General features: G+C 41.5%; 1 protein-coding gene across 3 annotated transcripts in view; it reads left to right on the top strand.

The window, feature by feature from the left end:
* Positions 1-17,741, top strand: part of BANK1 (B cell scaffold protein with ankyrin repeats 1) — a 282,847-nt gene that overhangs the window by 231,110 nt on the left and 33,996 nt on the right. For 2 of the 3 annotated variants that reach the window (XM_039541894.1, XM_039541895.1), the window contains exon 11: positions 1,868-2,134. The exons of the other annotated variant lie outside the window; for it this stretch is intronic. In XM_039541894.1, the coding sequence (XP_039397828.1) occupies positions 1,868-2,134 (267 nt within the window). The remainder of the gene's footprint in view (positions 1-1,867; positions 2,135-17,741) is intronic. 3 annotated transcript variants of the gene reach the window in all.

Here is a 17,741-nt window from a genome sequence, read left to right as displayed (position 1 = left end):
GCGAGAGATGGGTGGGTGAGCAGGGTGAGGAGGCGAGCCGCAAGTAGGCGGGGAGGGGCAAGAAGGGTCCCTCCTACCAGAACCTTCCCCCCCCCAGCGCCTCCTGCTCCCCAGTGGGTCCCACCGAGCAGCGCCTCCACCTCCTTCTCAGCACCTACCACCAGCCGTGGATCAGAAGTTTAGCTGCTTTCGCAGTGTCAGGAGGCGCTGGGAAGTGCACAGCACACTTGGGGGAGGGAGCAGAACTGGGTGGGGAAGAGGCAGGGTGGGGGTGGAAAGAGGCAGGATGGCGGTGGGGACGGGATCTGGGGGGAGCACCCCCTTAGGGATGGCCTTGACTTTCATGGTTTATAATATAGTACTACAGTACATCTTGGTCAAAGTCAAAAAACAGGTAGTGTTGCAGGATAGTTGTCCCATGAAAGGAAACTGGGCTTGGCTTTCCTGTTCCAGTCCAAGTGGATGATGATGAGGGCAGGGCAGCACCTGGGGACTATAAGGGTATGTCTACACTGCAATTAAAAACATGCAGCTGTCCTATTCCACCTGACACAGGCGTGTGGGGATTGGGCTGCAGGGCTGTTTTATTGCAATGCAGACTTCTGGGCTCAGGCTGCAGCCCAGGCTCTGGGACCCTCCCTCTTCATAGGGTCATAGAGCCTGGGAATCAGCCTGAGCCCGGACGTCTACACTTCAATGAAACAGCGTCCAAGCCCACAAGCCCAAGTCAGCTGGCACAAGCCAGCCATGGTTGTCTAATTGCAGTGTTGACATACCCAATAAGGTCTTGTGAGCAAGAGACCAGGAGTGTCAGAGGAGACTGGAAGGGCAGGAGATAAGAGCTGCCAGAGACAGAAGAGAGTTTCTGGGAGAAGGCTGAAGACAGGAAAGCAGCCAGAAGGTTTTGCTGGCTGAGAGGTCTTAACCCAGAGAGCCAGGGCTGGAGAAGGCTGAAGGTGACAGCAGCAGAAGAGGGAGATGCCTGCTGGCTCTAAGCCACAGAGATGGAGCCAATGGCCATAGGGGGCTGAAGGAAAGGGGAGCAGAGAGGGGACTTATCCACTGATGTCTCTTTGCTGGAGAGCTGGACCCTGAGGAACAGTGGGGAGTGAAGGCTGTGGGAGCTCCCGCTGGGAAGAAGAGGATTGCACCCATGAAGGAAGGGCTGGGCTCTCCTGGCAGAGGGATGGAGATGTGGCAAAAGACACTGGCGTTTGGTGAGAACAAAGCTGGATTTTTTAAGGACTAATTTCACTGGGATGACGTGCTGTGGGACATTTGTGCAATGTTTTGTTAATAAATGTTGATGGACTTGAGAACATGGTTGCATGGATTTGCTGGGGATCCAAGAAGGAAACTGAGGTGAGGGACCAGATGCACGGCTGCCCCTAAGCCAGGAGGGGGCACCTGGGAAGAGGCTTCATGTCTACAGAAGGCATGTGGAAGACAAAAGCTAAAATTTTCAAATATTGATAGGTAAAGTTAGACTACCAAGGTCGTATTTTGGCATATAAGTGAATTGATTTTCAAAAGTGCTGAGAACCCCACAGCTGCCATTTATTTTGCTTTACTATTAAGGATAAGAAACCTTTTATATTCAGTGGAAGCTGCTAGGTGCTCAGTATTTTTTAAAATAAGGCCATTTATTTAGTTATCTCATTCTTGGCTCCCAGTCTCAAAAAGTTTAGCAAAAACTATGAAGAAGAAATAAGAATGCAGTGCTTCCCCTAGAAGCCATCTGTATGGGCTTTAATAGGAGCTGTGGGAAATCAGGCCACTTTTATTTAGGTGCCTAAATTGAAAATCTTGGCATCAGAATGCAGCTTTTTGGAGTCTAAAGATTGAAAACAACTTGTCTATGTTGCAGCAAGGAAATGGGAAGAAGACAGAAAGGAAAGAGACGAGACTTCTGGTCATCTGGAAGTATACGGTGGAGAAGAGGATAAATCTGAGGACGATGAAGAGGATCCGTATACTTTTGCCGACTTGGATGACAGTGTGTATGATATGATACTGGCCTCTGATGAGGAGAAAAGAAAGCAACATGGATCCTTTATTATAAACCGGCCACCAGCACCTGCCCCTCGTCCCTTGAGTTCCCCTAAGGAAGAGAACACTCCCTACATAGTACAAGGTAAGGTTTGTTTAAAGATATTTACTGACAGATAAGTGTTGCTCCGGGTAGAGTTGTCTGTTGTGAATGATGAATATTAATTTTCTAAAGATTATCTTCTACTTGAGGCTGAGGTCCTTTGCTTATTAGTAAACTTGAATCAACCTATTCTCTCTTTGAAACAAACTGAAAAAGTATCCAAGTTGTTGCTAATTTCAATTTTGCATCTAAGAGGATGCTACTTTAAAAAAAAACTAATCAAAATTACTTAAGATAGTAACACAATATGATGGAAGATGAAAAATTACTAGACCAAATACTCAACTGGTGTAAATCAGTGGAGCTACATGAGTTTACACCACCTCAGGATTTGGCCTATTCTGTTCAGTGTGTCCTTCAAGCAATTAACCAAAGGGTGCAATATATTGCCCAAGTAACAATATAAAAAAAAAAGCTTTCCTTTCTCCAACCCCAGCTTCAGAGCTTTCTTTACCGTGGTTCTTCCCTTAAATCCCATTTACCCCATTTGGAGTTACATTTTGAGACCTATCATTTAGCCAGCTTTTAACCCATTTAATGTATGCCCATAATCTAAATGTTGTACAATGCCAAATCAAACACCTTACAGAAATCTATGTATATACACTCTTGCCTTTATCAGCACAATTTGTAAATCATCAATAAAAGACATCTTTAGTTTGACAGGATCTATTCTCTAGAAGCCCATGCTGATTGGTATTATTTACATTATCCTCCTTTAATTCTTTATTAATCAAAAGTCCTGTATCAGCTGCTCCATTGCCTGGGATTGATGTCAGAGTGACAGGCCTATAATTACCCAGGTCATCCTGTTTACCCTTTTTAAATATTGGTACAACATTAGCTTTCTTCCTGTCTTTTGGAACTTCCCCAGTGCTCTCAGAGTAATTGAAAATCAACAATAACTGTTCAGCAAGTTCCTCAGCGAGCTTCTTTAAAACTCTTGGAGGCAAGTTATCCAAACCTGCTGATTTAAAATTCTGTCCATTTTTCTTTCATCTATCACAAATCATCAGTAAACCGTGTTGAACTCAGGGGAAGAAGATGTGGAAAAGAGCATTTAGGAACTGATGTTTCAGTATCTATGATTAACATTTCTGTATCCGGAGCGCACACAGCATTTCCTTTCCTAGGAATCTTATTGTAGCATTAAATTAGCATTTTGAAATAAAGTATCTTAAAGGTTTTTGTGTGCACAAATTTTCATTGTGATAGTTAATGAGTGAACCTCAAAGATATAGAAGCTCATTTTGGTAGGAATAATTACACATAAATTAGGATGTGTATCTGAACTTTATCAAAGTGATCTGAAATTCCTGCTTCTGAAAAATTGGGTTGGAAATCTCATGGGAGCAGGCGTTCTGGTGAGATGTATAGTACTTCCTGCTTTTGTTCTGTCAGAAATACTGTGAGAACAGTGTTTCCTTTTCTCTTTGAATTACCTGAAAAAGAAAGAAAGATCAGTGAAAAAGTTATCCTGATTTATTTTTTTAATTAAACAAAAATCATACCAAGTTCAGTTTGAGCTTTGAGCCAAAGTTTGGGCAGGTTCTTAATTTATCCAAATCAGTTCATCCATCTCTAACAATTACAGAAGACATTATTCCACAATTGAAAAGCTCCTTTCTTCAGTTCAGTTTTATGTAAATAAGGATGAATCTGAAATATAAACTGGAGTTTAAACTACGCTGAAGGGATGGAAATGAAAGAGAAAATGTATACAGTAGCGTGATTGGTGTTTGGCTGGGATGGGGCTAAAACTCTGTCTCTAAAAAACAGAGTTACCTCAGGTGTCTCTACTCATTACAGTCAAAGCCAAATATGGTTGAATGTAGCTGGGCTCACTGGAGACCAGTTGAATTATGGGGCTGGCCATAGAAAGAGAGAGAGGTTGTTAAGAAGTGGTTTGTCAAATGTGCTGGAAGTGTAGTTTGTTTTGTTTGGGATTTATGATTTGATTATTAATACACAGACATTTTAATTTTACTATGGGTAGTTTGGCATATTGTATTTTGCTGGCCTTTAAGTGTTTGTCTCCTAACATTTCCACAGAAATCTTAAGTGCTGTATAAAGAAAAGCCATTTTGCTACACTGAATATTCTGCATCTGCACCACATTCGCCAAAAGGATCTTTTCTTTTACAGATCTATTATTAATGGTTGTTGGTATCATCAGCATAAGCTATTTCCCTCTAGGTTTCTCAGAATTTAGCTGGATGTAAAAGAATTGCACTAATTTCTTAGAAAGTCATCACTTAATTAGAAAACTAATTTTCTTCCATCTTGTATTCTCTGAGAAAGGACTTGGAAGATAAGACTCGTTTGGTATGTTTAATTTAAATTCCCCATTCTCTTTATTAAGGACATAACCTTGCATTTATCCAATAATAGCAAGAAAACCATAATAAATGTCATGCATTTCTTAAAGGCAGGGCTGGTAGCACCACCTCTTATTAAGATTATCTAACACTTTCCATTATAAGAATCTGATTTCAGTTTTTTGTAAAATTAAGCCAAAATGGTTCAGCTGTTTCGGAAAATGAGAATAGGGGAAAATACATTGTTTTGCCCATGTTGAAAGAGAGTTCTTTGAAGTGCTGTAGTGCCCCCATGCTGTGGAGTAGGGACTGATTGACCGGTGTCGAGTCAGTGAAGAGAAGGAATTCTGATTCATCCGATTCAAATGTAGAGGGGACAAAAACTGGATCTTTAGGAAGGGAAAGGAGTAGTTTGGGACCAAGAGTCTTGTGAGCCTGGGACTGGAGGAGGGGGAGAAATTGTGGCTGTGAGTTGGAAGGGGGAGGATTGGGACTGGCTAAGGAGAATGCAACTGGGAGCCATGTGGGGAACAACTGCTATCAGTTGCTCCATTAGCTATAATGGCAGAGGTTTGTGTGATGGATTAAAAGGTTCCAACCCTGCCGATGAACAGCAATGTGGGTATCAATATGATGTCGCAAGATGGAATTTGTTTTGTCAGTTGTTTTTTTAAAAAAAAACAAACAAACCTCAAACCTGTGTTAAAAGAACATTATTAATATTGTAAATTCAAGCACTCAAAAGTTAGGAAATGCCAGAATTAAGGTTGTCTGTAATTTGGCCCCCTTGTCCATATGCATCAATTAGACGATCACATTTTTTCCCCACAGGACCCCTGGGTGATTCAGTCCACAAGCCTATTTGGTCCTGCTCTTGGGATGAATCAAGATTGAATAGTGTTGTCTGTAGGACCTTTGCATCGTTAGTTGCATCAAGATGGAAGATCTGTACTGAATAAGACATGGGATTGCAGTAATAGAAGGGATGGTCTCATGTTTAACACAGTTGGATGCTATCCTGAAGAGCTGAATTCTATCCCTATTTCTAACACAGAGTTTCTGTGTGGTGCTGAGCAAGTCACTTAAACCAGACTATTCACAGGTGGTCACTAATTGTGTGTTCCTCTTTTTCTAGCCCAACTTGAGATCATGGGGCCTGATCTTCAGAAGTGCTGAATGCTCACATTTACAACTAAAGTAACTGGGAGCTGTGCTCTGAATGTATAAAGTGCTAAGTACTCTGAAAAATCGGCTCCTCGTGTCTCAAATTGGTGTTCAAATTCAGTGGATAATTTTGACCTTAATCTCTGTGCCTCCGTTTCCCATCTGTAAAATGGGAATAACACCACAGCTTACCTCACAGGGGTGTTGCATAGACAAGCTTCATTACAGCATCTCCTAACTTCTGAGTGCTTGATTTGGAAAGAATAGTAAGGTTGCAATGTATTTTTTGTGTGAAATTTACTAGGTAGACCACATTGGGGAACTTTAGCTAAAAGGTGTTATTTAAATGTAAAGAATGTAATTATTGCCAAGGCCCTGATCCTGTATTCTGGACTGGACAGATGTAGCCCAGTGGTGAGTCTGGGATAGTGGGGGCTTGTCCAGGTTTCTGAATTGTTGTGGCCCTCAGATGCTCAGGATGACCATCCCCTGTCAACAGGAAGTAGGTAACCTACTGGTCAGTGTGTATTGTCCTCTTCTATACCGCATCCAGAGAGGATACAAGTCTCTTACTGCTACCACTTACAGAATCTGCTTCTTAAGATCAAGCGGTGGAGATGCATGTGAGTAGCTTAGCAGATCCCCTCACATTCAGTCCTGATGCCAGCCAAGAGGGAGGTCATTTCACAAGTAGATCCTTCTTGAAGTCAGTAGTATTCCACGTAGGCAAAGGGTTATTCCCACAGGGCCTATTTGCAGAAGCAGGGCCCAGTTTCTGTTTATGGTGCTCACTCATAGAGAAATGATCAAATTGCATGTACTACCATTTATGTCTGTGCAAGTACAGCCTGGACTCCAGACTTTAAAACTGTTTCATGACACACTGCCTGCTGGGTACTTTGGCCAGTCTAAAATGCAGGGCTTGATTTCATAAAGTTTCTCGTGTCCAAGTTTGGGTTCTTGTGACAGGGTACTATGTGTAGCACCATGATCACTGGGTTTGCTTCAGCACTGGGAAGAGTGCAGGGTTCATTGAAGCTAATTATACACTTTCTATTGTGGGATTGTGCATAGCTGGTTGATAATCTCTGGGCTAATGAGGTAATTGGATGGAACAGGAAGCAAGGGGCATCTCAGAAGGGTTGCTCAGAGGGTGAGCCTGGGCTGAGGAGTGAAAGTGTCACGGAAGTCTCCCCTGGCTGTAAGCCTGCATTACACTCTGTTACTTTGTAAAAAAGAATAAATACACACCTTGGTGAAAGATAATAACCTGGTGGGTGTTTGGGCCCATGCGAGCACATAAACTGACCAGGCAGTGAAGTATACCAGATAGTGACAGCTCTTATGTCAAGAAATACATTAAATTCTGTGACCTTTGGGCTCACAGAAGAACCCATGCTCAAAGTCACTTGGTCTTCTCCAGCCCTTGCTGACCCCATCCCAGCCTTGGTCCACCGTGTCTCTAGATTTCCTCGAGGAGCTGCCCTGCTCTCATGGGTGCATGGTGGTGCTAGTCATGCTCAACCTCCGGATCAAGATGGCACAATTTGTTTCTGGCCACAAAATCCCTACCGCCCAGGAAAAAGTGTGCCTCTTTTCTAGTTCCATGGCTGCCAACCAGGATCGTGTCAGACGGAGACCCACACTTCATCTCCCACTTTTGGCATGAATTTTTTAAGCTCCTTAGCGTGGAGCCCCCTCCGGCTAATGGGCAGATGGAATGGGTCAATCATTTTTTGTGTGAAATGTGTCAATCATTTTTTGTGTGGAGCAGTATCCCTATTGTTCCCTGAACTACCAACAAAGTGACCCTATGTGGACTTTGCTTACAATAATTCAACCCAGGTCTCAGCACAATAGAGCCTGTTCTATGTCAGTTATGGCTTCCATCCACGCTTTCACTGAGCCTCACCCATAGGTTCCCCCATACCTGCAGCCATATTAAAAAAGCAAAACTTTAGAAGCAGACGGAAACAAGACTGTGACTCATTGGACCGGAGAAATATGTGACTAATCAGCTTTCCATAGGTCACCAACAATTTGACCACAATTTGGGATTTGTTGATTTAGAGGCAATGAACATAGGACCCCATGATACCATTTATACACAGCCACTTTTCAGAGTAGGACTACGCTTTGAAGGATGATGGTCAGATGCTCAGCTGGTGTAAATTGGCATCACTCCATTGACTTCCACAGAGCTGTGATAATTTATACAAGTTGAGTATCTTGGCCCTGTGTCTCCCATCAGATGAAAGTAAAGAGATCTGTAATTTAATACTTTTATGACCCTTCAGCTAGGAGACTCCCCTCATTATTTTTTTAAATTGTTATGAGTTCTAATAAGATTTCTCTTAATTTCATGTAATATTTTTGTCAGATTATACTGAACATGCAAACTTTTATACTGAACACTCCACTAAACGTACTGCATCTTTAATAAACAGTTGAGTGTATCCCTGCTTGTTGTTTAATGCACACCAGTGTAAATATTCTGTCTTTATATGAAAAGTTCATCAAAAGACGAAGCTGCAGAGTGGTGCCAAATAGCGCTTTGTCCAGATGGTGCGCATTCCCTGTGTGCTCCCTCTCCATTCCTTAAATTCTTAATATTCCTTACCAGGTTATTTCAATATGTTTCCAGCTATGTGCTGTCAAAACAATTGTTAACTAAATGTATTAAGGGATTTTGTTTTTATTTTACAGTGAAATTGCAATGTTCATTATAAGTGCCAGATTAAAGTCCTGGAACCCAATTTTCTCAATTTATCCTCACAACAGGTGCAAGCTTTCCCACAATGCCCAGCAGTGTGCCCCAACTCAGACTTTTGAGGACTGCCTCAAGGCTTGAGGGGATACATTTAGTATCCCTCATTGATCAGTCACTTACCTTCTTGCTGAACCTACTAATGAGGGTGCTAATTGTCATCAGGGTGCTAATTGTCATCAGTGTTGTTTGTTATGTGGACACCTGGTCCAGCAGGAACTAGAATGAAGCCACAAACTTGTTTCATATGTGTCGTTAAAGAGCTCTCAGGGGGCAAAGGCTTTTACTATTCTGCTTCAGCCAACCAGTGACATGCTGTAGTCTGTGTCTCATTACATATCCCTCGGGCCATATAGTCCCCCACAAGTACATGAAAACATTTTAGCATCTAAAAGTGGCTATCCCTGGGACAAATTTCAAGCCAAAAAGTCAGTAGTGGAACAATATTCCAAAATCTATTCCAGAACAGAGTACAAGTTGCACTCTAGCATCTCATCAAAACCATATGAATTTGCACCACATGCAGCAACCAGTGGGTGGGTTTTCGGGGAACAGAACTATTCCATATAAAGAATAGGCAGTGTTTACCCAAATGCTGTAAATATCCCTAATTTCCAGTGCCTTGGAGACTCAAGAAACAACAGATTTCTTGTAACTATAGCAATCAATTCCAGTGTCAGAGATCTCTATTATACTAAGCACCGAGATTGTTTAATGCTCTAGTAGTTTTACTGGCTAGAATGGGGATTTTTTATTCTGCTTGTAAACTGGTATGCTAACTTTATTGGCTAGATTGGTAAACTAAGATTAGATTTTAGATGAGCAAACTTTGGGGCATTAAGAAATCTACTGAAAAGGTGCAATGGGAAAAATATTTTTAGAATGCACTACTGTGATTGAAAGCTGAGGAATCCATCTGAGGCAAAAAAAAAAGGGTGCAGTTTTGTCAGTCCTCTGGGAGAAAAAATGCTACTTTGTATTAAATAATTAAATATTAATTGGGCTAGTGTGAGAAAGACACATAGCCCTGTGGTTAGGGCACTCGCATGAGAGGCGGAAGACCCCTGTTCAAGTCCCTTTGCCTCATCAAGCACAGTGAGGAATGGCCATTTTGAGTAGAGTTAGACATGCTCCGAGCACCCCTAGTGGATTGAGTCCCAGAAGTAAGATAGGCAAGGGGAAGGCCTATCTTGACCATCTTTGAAGATCGCGCTGGCACTTAGGTGTGAGGATAAATACGCAGACATCTGCCTCAGGCAGTAGGGTGCATGCCCAGAGGTGAAAACTTAGGTGCCCAGGGAACTTTTACAGTGGAAATTTAGGCAGAGTTAAGATAGCTGACAAGGGGAAGTTTTGTGAATTGCAATAGTACCTAAATTGGGGACATAGGCACCTAAACCTGGGGGTACAAGTTCCTAAGTCCTTTTGTGGCTCCATATCCCAAATAAGACATAATTTTGTTTTCTTTCTGATCCATCTGCAAATACTGTATGTCTTTAACTATCTCTCAGCAGAAGTGACCACATGCTAGCAATAATATTTGTGGAGAGGAATAGGAGTAATTTGAAACTAGGAATTGCTGAAACTTCCCATTTTCTCACTTTTTGAACTGCTTTGGAGGGTGTGATGCGGTGTGTACTCCACACAGGCTCTGAAGGGGTTAATGAGGGCCTAAGAGGCCAAATAACATACCTGGCTGCACCTGAGAAAGAGAGTGAGAGAGGCTTAATGGATGACCAAAGCCCAGCTGGGCTGGAGCTGGGTGGTGATTATAAAGCTAGGAAGTTTGTAGCACAAAGAGGCTCAGGGGATTTGGATAGATGTGGGTGGCTCTCTTGCTGGGGCTGAAGCGGAAAGCTGGTCAGGCTAAACTGCTGGTCAGGGGGGAGATGGAAGTGATAACAAATTATACTCAAACCAGGCTAGAAAATGTGGATAGGGAAAGCACTGAGAAAAACTGGATGAAAACAAGGAAAAATAAAAGGATAGATTCTTTAGAACCAGCAGAAAGAACAGCAAGTGGGAAGGCAGGAATGGGATGTGGGGGGAAATTATGTAACAGTAAAATCCCCACCTAAAGAGAAAGATGGGGTATGTCAACCACCTGATGATTGTTGAATGGTTCAAAAAAAGTGTTTGGCGATATAATAAGAGCTGGGAAACTACCTGGTGGAGTCTTGTTAGTGGAATGCAAAAACAAAGAACAAGTAGGGAAGCTCCTTAAGACAAAGGTGCTAAGAAAGCTAAATATGAACTGTTAGCTGCCTGGATTCCTAACTGAAACAAACAGGGTAGATGCTACAGGTGTCAAAGATTTGGTCAAATAGCAAATAATTGCAAAGGGAAATTAATGTGCAGCAAGTCTGGAGGAGACCATTCATGTAATAATTATGAGGAAGGGACAGAACAAAAATGTTGTAACCGTGAAGGAAAACACAGCTCAGCATATGGAGAATGTGCCAAGGCAAAGCAAGCTAAAGGAATATAAAAACAAAATCATCAACATCTCATATGCAGGAGCGTTAGGAGACAGCTGAAGGGGAAAAATAATACCCAGTTCGGGGCAGTGATTAGCAAGCAACAAAATACTGAGAAGAAAGTAATGAGTGCCACTGGGGTAAAATGAGATGATATACTACTTATAGAAAAAGAAATTGCATCTGTGACTGAAGTCATACATTGTACTTCTTTCAGACAGGAAAGAAAATAGAAAATGAGACTTGTAGTTAAAGCTGCTGAAAAGTACCTATGAACTAGCAATCTATCAGAGGAACATATCCATACTTTCCTAACTGAAGGAAGTATTGAAGGTTACAAGAAGGGGGGTGACTATTTTTATCTGGAATGCACATAGCCTTATTGCACATGGGCAGGAATTAAAGAAATGTTACTGATATGAAAACAAAGCCTGATATACTATGCATAAAAGAGATTCAGCTAGTAAAAGAACTAAAATCACACATATAGACATGCTAGAGAAATAGGAAAGGATGGGGGTGTCTGCACCTTTTGTTAAGGAGAATCTAAACTGCCTTAATTTAGAGTTAAAAAGTTAAATATCAAGTATTCTGCTGTTGAGATACTGATACAAAACAGCTATGCATCTCTCAAACTATATAATGTTTATAACCGTTGCAGAAAACTAGAGACTGTATAGAACTGATAGAATTAACTGCGAATGTTACATGCCCATACATTATCTGCAGTGATCTGAACAATCACAATAGACTGTGGGAAAGTTGGAAAAATTATAAGAATGGAAAATGTCCTAGAGCAATTTTTTGAAGATAATAATATAGTAATATTACGTGATGGAAGACCTACCAGGTTCACTGCAGCAGACTGAAGCCTTTCTTGCCGAGACCTAGGAATAGCTTCTAGTAACATAGCAAGCAAATGCATCTAGGAAATTTACAGAGAGGAGGGAATGGGTAGTGACCAGTTTCTGACATTCATTATATATCAAGGAAGAGGAAATACAAAGATGAGACTAATACACCCCCCACTTGGAACCTGAAAAAAATCAAATTGGAAACTTTTTAACATGAGGAACATGTGGGCAAGCAGTGTATAAGTGGGGATACTGAGGAATTCTGTAGTAATATTACTAAGGAAATTATAAAGACGGCCAGCCTAGATATACCTAGGATACCAACCTTTATAAAAGATAGAAAATCATACTGTGGTGGAACAAGGAATGTGACCAGTTCATTAAGGAAAGGAACAAGGCATATAAGAAGCAAGAACTACACTAAATGGTGAGGACTTAATGACGTTTTAAAAAAAAGTAAGGCACTTGCACGTAGCGCTATAAAAAGGGCAAAAAGAGAAAGCTGGAGGAGATACTGTGGGGAAATACATAAAGATATCAATACATCAGAAGTACACAAACAATTTCAGAAAATGAATGGAATAAGAGCAAATAAGAGCATCTTGAAAATGTCACCAAAAGAATCAACGATGCACTTCAGAGTAATTGAGAATGGGGAAACAGGTGGGGTTTCAAGTTCTTCATTGACAAAACTAAAGATATGATCTTCACAACTTGAAAGATTCAAAAAGAGATAACATTACATTATCTATATGACCAGCAGATAAGTATAATGAAAACATTTCTTAAGTGTGATATTTGATAGAGACCATATTGCAAATATTATAGGTAAGTCCAAAGGGGAGAATCAACCTACTTAAAAGTATCTCTGGAACTTCCAAGGGAGCAGATAAAAAAAACAGTGATAATGCTATACAGAGTGCTAAACAGACCTAATATTGAGTATGGCTGCCAGGCCTTCAGATCAGCATGAAAAACAAATCTGAGAAAACTAGACAGTATCCAAGAACAGGCATTGCGTATAGCATGTGGTGCCTTCATTACTACAGTTCTGTGTGCAATGCAGGTAACAGCCAGAGAAATGCCTATCACTCTTAGAATGAAGCTCCTAGACTTAAGCTTTTGGTGCAAAGTATTAGATGATAGTGAAGATAACTCTGCACTAATACACTGTTGCGGATTAACTGGAGACTGGGTAGGACAAAAACTCAAAATTCCTTGTGTAAGTAGTGTAAAGAAGTGGGTAAAGGACATCAGTGAAAAGAGAGGCTTAAGAAAGGCCAAAAACTATAGCGATGGGAAAATACCTATCACTGGAAATCCATCCCCCCCCACCCCCGAGATAGAAATGGAATTATATAATAAACAAAGGAGAAGAGTGATAAATGTACAAGATTTAGCAAATCAGTGTATCTGTGATAAGTGGAGACACTATTGTCAAATGTATACTGACAGCTCCAAAGAAAGAATGGGTGGAGCAGGAACAGCTTTCTGTGTGCTTGTCTTCAGAGTCAAGAAAGAGGTAAGGCTAGCTAATTTCATCCCTGTCTTTATGGGTGAGCTAACAGTGAATGGCAGTCATAGATTCGGGAAGTGAGTCTGCTGCACCACAAACTCAAGAAGTAGTTGTAGTCAGGGGCTGCAAGGAGCGTGTCTGCAGCCACTCTTGCGGGAGGTGGGGGATTAGAAGAAATAAGATGTGGTCCAGAGAGACGGGAAGGACTCTGAGGGAGTAGACCTTGGCTGCTAGCTACAAGGTCCCTGAACAGAAACCCAGAGTAGAGGTTCCCCTACCAGCCACCAAGGAAGGTGGGGTGAAACCCCCTGAGGTAAGGGATGTAATGACCATGGAGCCCAGAAAGAGGCAGACCTGCTCTATGGTCATTGGATTAATGATGGGTGGGACTCTGTTACCCTGGAGTGGGGTGACTAAAGCATGACCTGGCCAGAGGACCAAGTTGTGAAAAGAGAGACCATTGGTAGGAGGGTGCCATATGGGAAGACAGCCACTACACCACTTCTGGCCACAGGGAGGTGCTCCTGCAGTGAGTGAACTCCTTTACAGAGGGGCACATAAGAACTTCACTGGGGGTTGATCAGGTATTGAAAAGACTCCCATTGACTTCAACAGGCTTTGGTTCAAGCGCATATTGCATAAGGAATTTTGCCCTTACTGTTTGTCCTTTTGGAGTACCACACTCACTTTTTCTGCAGCATGCAAAAAAGATGAGCATGGTGTGGATATCACATTACACATGCACATACACAAATGCCCTTCTTGTGACAGGAGAATGAGACTTTTATTTTGCTAAAATTAATTTTGTTAATATATGTTTTGCAGAAGATTAGGTGTAATTTCCTCCCATTGTGTCGTCAATGTGCCATGCACCAGACAGGAAATTTCAGCCCACTGTGTTTTATTGCAGGACTGCAGTTTTTCAGACACTAGCAATGAAGAAGCTATAGGTGTAGATATACATAGAATAATGTTCAAAGCAAATTCATACAGTATCACTTCTTCTCTCTGAGGATAACAATGTGGATATGCCCTTTGAAAGCTCCGTACAACAAAAATGGGACTCCAAAGCCTAATGTATCCAAAGTTTTAGACTTATGTAATTGTTCTATTTTCATAATGAACCTAGTATTCCTGAGATACACTGTGAGAGGTCTTCCAACTTCTAACTATCATATGTTTACCTACTAATAGGGCATGGCTACACTTGCAGATGTAGAGCGGTTTGAGTTAAACCAGCCTTCGTAGAGCGCAATAGGGTCCACACTGACAGCTGTAAGCACACTGGTGTGGCCATATTGTCAGCTCTTGGAACCAGGGATTTGGAGCAATCAAATTTTTGAATTGCACCACTCCAGCTCCGCTCCAACTGGTCCGCGCTCCAGCTCCGGGCTCTGCTCCAAAGCCCTGCTTGGAATGGTCACAGAGAGCAGTGCATTGTGGTAGCTATCCCAGCATGCAAGTGGCTGCAATGTGCTTTTCAAATGGGAGGTGGGGTGGGGTGGAGTGTGACAGGGAGTGTGTGGTGTGTATGTGGGTGGAGAGAGAGTGGGTTTTTGGGGGCTGAGAGCATGTCAGCATGCTGTCTTGTAAGTTCAGACAGCAGCAGAACCCCCGTCTCTCTGTCCCTCCGTGTCTCTGTCTCACACACACAGCAATCCACAGTAATGGTTCCTTTGTCTCGGAGTAGATATGCATGCCAGCTGCCAGAAACGGAGCTTTCAAAGGGCATATCCGCTTTCCTGCAGCGATTACAAAACAATGGCAAGAGTTGCCACTTGACTTAAGGGGATTATGGAACGTTTCCGGAGGCTGATCAGAGCGCAGTAATGCAACACCTTGTTCATACTGATGCCTGGGCATTTCAGCCAATGCGCACTAAGCATTAATCTTCTCACCAAGGTGAAGTACCAGGAGCGCTCTAGCCCTGGAGTCAGAGCACTCTACGTGCCTTGCCAGTGTGGACAGGTAGTGAGCTAGGGCGCCCGGGGCTGCTTTAGGGCGCTCTAGCTTGCAAGTGTAGCCAAGCCCATAGAAGCTGCAGAGCAAGAGTTCTTGGGGTGGTCTCTTGCCTAGCAAGTAATTAGCACCCAGCAATTTAATGTCACATTCTGTTGATTAATCAGTCCACTTGACTGTTTTCCCCAGTATTCTCCTATTGCTGGAAAAACCCATACGCTGCTATTATATAAGCTTCTGGTAGTACTTTACAACCAAATTTGTCATCTTGTATCTGACAGATTCCGACGAAGTATGATAGCAAATTGGAAATAGAATTGCTAGTGAGTTTCGGATTAATGTTTTCACATTTGTCATTATTCAGTGATACACCTTTTAATATTTTTTATGCTTTTGATCTGAGAAAAACTAAGGATGCTTTTGACTAACTAATTACCTAGTTATATGAGACAACAGATGACAATCTGTGTAAGTTGAGATGAACAATTATGACACTATTTTTTTTCAGCAAGTGTGCTTTGGCCTTCTGCAAATAATATTACTGATATAGTAATTCTATACCGGATGACGTCTGCAACTATTTTGAAGATGTCTCTTTAGCTGCTTGAAATTCTGTTAATAAGTGGTTGCCAGACCAGTATTTATGATCTGTTTATTTTAAAGAAATTACTTATTTTTGTTGTGGATTCATATAGGGCTAGATTGTGTCTTTAGGCACAGTGCATACCAGCTGCAAATTGCATCCTCCCCAACCTGCTCAGCTGTCTTAGATAGTGTATTCGTTTTCTTGATGATTTATTCCTGTTCACTTGGATCCAAGGTCCAGGTAGCCTATGCAGGACTATGAGGGGGGATGCTGAGTACCCTTTATTTCTGTGGATGGGTGTGTCACCCAAGCAACAGTCTAGCCCTCACTATTCAGAACTTTTCATTCACCCTAGTTGATTTCTCTTTGTGAAAGCCAAGATTTTTAAATTTTTATTTTAATATTTTAAATGTGTGAATTTTCCCACTGGGTTTATCAATGTTAGAGACCTTACGCAAAATTCACTTTTTTTCGTTTAGCCTTCCACTGATGACCTCTACCCTAGCTTTCATTACAAGGCAGTGCTCCAAATGTTAATAACAAATGAAATATATGAAAGAACAAAACAAAAGAAACCAAAAATATCTAACAAGATATGAACATAACAGTCAGTATAACTCATGACCCCTAACTGTGTCAACCCTCATTCTTCCATATTCCCTGCTTGCTGTCCTCTGTTTATTGACATCCCTTGCTGTATTTTGTCTAATGTAGATTTTAATCTCCCCCAGGTAACAGACTTGTCAATTTTATTTTTCTAAATGCCATGCACACCTGGGATGATCTTTAAGTAATAAAATAATTACACTAAGTAAAGCTAGAAATAATTCTGTATATACATCTATCAGTGCACCATAACTCTGAGTTGTAACCTACCCCTACTATTTCATTCTTGGCCTTCTCCTCATCAGATTCAGTCATTGTAGTTAATTGTGTGATTGTTTTATGATGTGACCAGATATTCAGTAAGGATAAGTTTGAAACTAACAAACTTATTCCGATTGGTGACCTAGTTAAGATGTGAACATTGATATTAAGAAGAAAAATCCTGGTGTATAAATTAACTCTCACTATCATTGAGCCCTGTATCCCAGTGTAGAATTTTTTTCAAATTTTGTGATTAGTAATTGTCAATGTTTCCTAAGCAATGCAGTTCTTGTTATAGGTAGCCTGCTAAGAAGAGACTCAGTGAAGTTGACAAATAAATGCAACTTGAATAGCCATGATCAAGTGATTTCAGATGAGTGATATCCACCGTTCTGTCTCCTTCTGCTGCATCATGCATGTATTTTACTGAAAGTGTTGAATAGGTGACATTATGCTGATTTTCTGACTCAGTCACATTCATTCTCAAGAGCGCAATTTCACAAAAGTTGCTTCATTCATATCAATAATGGATTATTTTAAAAATCAACACAAATTGTGTACATGTCATCAGTGATTTTTTTTGTCTTTAGACATGGTGTTGCTAACACAACAATCAGTAATTTTCCTGTTTTAGCCTCCTGTTTTAGACAGCTAAAGAGGAAAATAAAATTAGGGGTAGCCCTTGCTATTTCCAGGTCTTTGTCTTTTAACTCCATTTGTCTCTTGTAGTCAGCCTCTCTGGCTTGTAGTAGCTCCCTCTCCCTCTTGTAGTTAGCTACCCTGGCTTGTAGTAGCTCCATCTCCCTCCAGTGGGTAGCTTCCTCCCTCCGGTGGGTAGCTTCCTCCCTCTCCTTTTCTGCCTCAAGTAATTGTAATTGCAATCTAGCAAGGTCCATTTTTTCAAGTGTATCACTCATGTCTGTGCCCTCTGGTGCTGGCCACACCCCTCTGCAGTCAGGGAATGTACTGTTTTGCTTGCTTCAGTTCCTAACCCTGTCTATGCTCGACTAAACAAAGAGAAATCAAATGTATTGTTTTGCAAATTGTGTTCCGCGGGAGTGACTGTTTACAGCCACTGACT

Source organism: Mauremys reevesii, linkage group 5 (genome assembly GCF_016161935.1).
Source record: "Mauremys reevesii isolate NIE-2019 linkage group 5, ASM1616193v1, whole genome shotgun sequence".
Lineage (NCBI taxonomy): Eukaryota > Metazoa > Chordata > Testudines > Geoemydidae > Mauremys > Mauremys reevesii.
This window is presented reverse-complemented; position numbering and strand designations above follow the sequence as displayed.